The 2572-nt window shown below is 39.8% G+C and overlaps 1 protein-coding gene across 1 annotated transcript; it reads right to left on the reverse strand.

The window, feature by feature from the left end:
- Positions 1-539: 539 nt before the first annotated feature.
- tcf15 (transcription factor 15) lies at positions 540-2124 on the reverse strand. The gene is made up of 2 exons (XM_067412618.1): positions 1440-2124; positions 540-765 (listed from the first exon to the last, which is right to left on the reverse strand). The coding sequence occupies exons 1-2, from the start codon at positions 1923-1925 to the stop codon at positions 700-702; spliced, it is 552 nt and encodes a 183-aa protein (XP_067268719.1). The 5' UTR covers positions 1926-2124; the 3' UTR covers positions 540-699.
- Positions 2125-2572: the final 448 nt, after the last annotated feature.

Raw genomic sequence — 2572 nt, forward strand, 5'->3', positions numbered from 1 at the left:
ATTCATGTTTAGTTTCAGATTCCCCATGACTACTCTTCCATCTTTTGGTTGTATTTTGTCTGGCAATGTTTGGATTTTTAACCACGTTTTTAAAGGGATGCATAGTACTAACCAACACAAGTCACTATAGGCCTATACGCATAACCACAAGCTGATAAGCTTGTATGCTATTATGTATAATATACATTATATATATATATATATATATATATATATATATATATATATATATATATATATAAGTCCCACCAAGCTGAATTTTGTGCTATAAATAGGAATTAATGAAAAATGAATTAAAGTTAAGGACAATTTTCTCTTGGTCAGCAGATTTACTGGATAATGAAAAACTCAAAATATTTACAAAAGAGCTCTTTTTTTCATGTGCCATCCACGCATAACTGACAAAGGACATTTGAAATTTGAAAAAATATATTTTATTTCACCATGGTGTTCTCACAAGTTGTGTATAAAATGTATAAATTCTCTTTTTAAAAATGAAAAGGAAAAAGAAAGAAAAAAATATTTTATGCACTGCATTTAAATGTTCATATCTCTATACAAAACACAAACAGAAAAGTACAACATTTTAAATCGACGCTGTTTGAATGGCGAGTCTTCCGAAAATCTCCGTGGCGAGGTGTCTCGCTCACCTCTCGCGCTCCCTGAGTGGCGGTTTCGTATCACGCGCTGTTGCTGCTGCTACCGGCGTGTCACGCGCAATGATGCGATTCCCCGCATGCGGACGCAGTCGGACCCGTCCTTTACCTGCAAAAGCACAAATATACAAAACAAAGGGGTTAGACTATTATAATGGCAGGCCAAATAATTCTATGTCCTAGGCTATCTTTCTTATATATTAATTTATTTATTTTTCCGATTCCGTTTTATTCGTCGCTTAAGATGAACTTGGGGTTCTGGATGTTGGAAAACAACTCAGGTTTATATTTAAGGTGTGTATTGCAGGAATATTACGTTCACTTTAACTAAGTAATAGGCCTACTTTAACATGATTATAATTTTTCATATACATTTTTTTATTATTATTTTATTGTATCTTCTGGTAGCCTACCAAAAATGGGACCAATGTATTAGATGGGACCACATGTAGCCTAAAATAAGAATTAGCCTAGGCCATTGAATATTTGATGGGCATAATTACAACAGTGTTGCCATTATTGTTTTGCTATGTTCTCCTTTCGATTTCTAAAGCTCTTAAAATTAATTCATGCATGAGTTCATTCTTAAAAATGTCTCTTTTTAACAACCCCTAATATATTTCAAGGGTCCTTCACACTGCCTGAGGTGCTATATCCGCCCATTTGCCATCCATAAGTGTTTACTATTATAAACATACATGTTTATTATTACTATTCTCCCCAGACAGTATCAATAACCACATGCATTTTCTCGCATGCTCACCCATTTGAGTGGTCTCTTACCCCTTTCCTCTGGCTGCTGAGGCAGAAAGTACAGATGGTGCGCGGCTGCTTTCCTCCGCTGTCCCCCTGCGCGCTGTACACCGCGCTCACGCACGGCTGCGCGTCCTCTCCTCCATCCCCTATCAGGAGCACATTGGCCAGATGTGAGATGTAACTGGAGGCTAGGCGCAGAGTCTCAATCTTTGACAGCTTTCTGTCCACCGGCTCGGTTGGAATAAGAGTCCGTAACGCCGTGAAAGCCGTATTGACGCTCTGCGTCCTATCGCGTTCCCGCGCGTTCGCTGCGTTCCGTTGCTTAACTATAACCACACTGCTCACCGTGGACTTGCGTGACATCCGCCGCCTCTTCTCCGCACTGGGACAGCAACCGTAGCTCTGCTCCGAGCTGCCGTCGCTCTCGCTGCGGTTTTCCTCATCCTCGGACATCATGGCAACATCCGAGTACGCTAGATGAGTCGCTATGGGCCGCAGCATGGCAAAAGCCATTGCTAAAAATGTTTGGACAAGAGCTCGATGAAATGAAGAGGGAAGTATCCAAAGTATCCAAAAGGAAAGAGTGGCTTGTTGTCAAGCACTAGCCACGCAAACACTGCATGGCCAAACCCTGATGTGTGTTTCTCTGATGTACTTTCAGGAGTTGATCGGTCTCATAACATATTAAAAGATCCCTGATGTGCACCCACAGTCATTCCATGCGCGAGCAGCTAAACCAAGAGCAGCGCGCGCGGGGTTTTATAGGGAGGAGCGGTCAGTCTTATGCAAATAACCAAAGCTACAGTCTCTCAGAGACTCGCTAAATCATATTTGAACACACCAAACCTTACTTTTAATAGTTAATGGGTTTACAAACAAAATAAACCAATAGGACAGACATTATGGTTAAATGATAGAAAAACGTAAAGTAGTCTATAATGCATTCACATTAAAATTAGTACCAAAAGGTGTGTTTTTTGGACAGGTAACAGGACACTGGACAGTGGTATTCTAGGAAGTTAAACACCGTGTAAATGCCATGAGATGAATTTCAGTACGGTATGGTATTTTCTTCTGCTGTATGGTATTGTCACAAAAGGCTAAATGTTTTGTGCTTCAATTTATTTGTAAATATATTTATAATTCCCTTTAATATTAAC

The sequence above is a fragment of the Pseudorasbora parva genome, chromosome 13, assembly GCF_024679245.1.
Source record: "Pseudorasbora parva isolate DD20220531a chromosome 13, ASM2467924v1, whole genome shotgun sequence".
Taxonomy (NCBI): domain Eukaryota; kingdom Metazoa; phylum Chordata; class Actinopteri; order Cypriniformes; family Gobionidae; genus Pseudorasbora; species Pseudorasbora parva.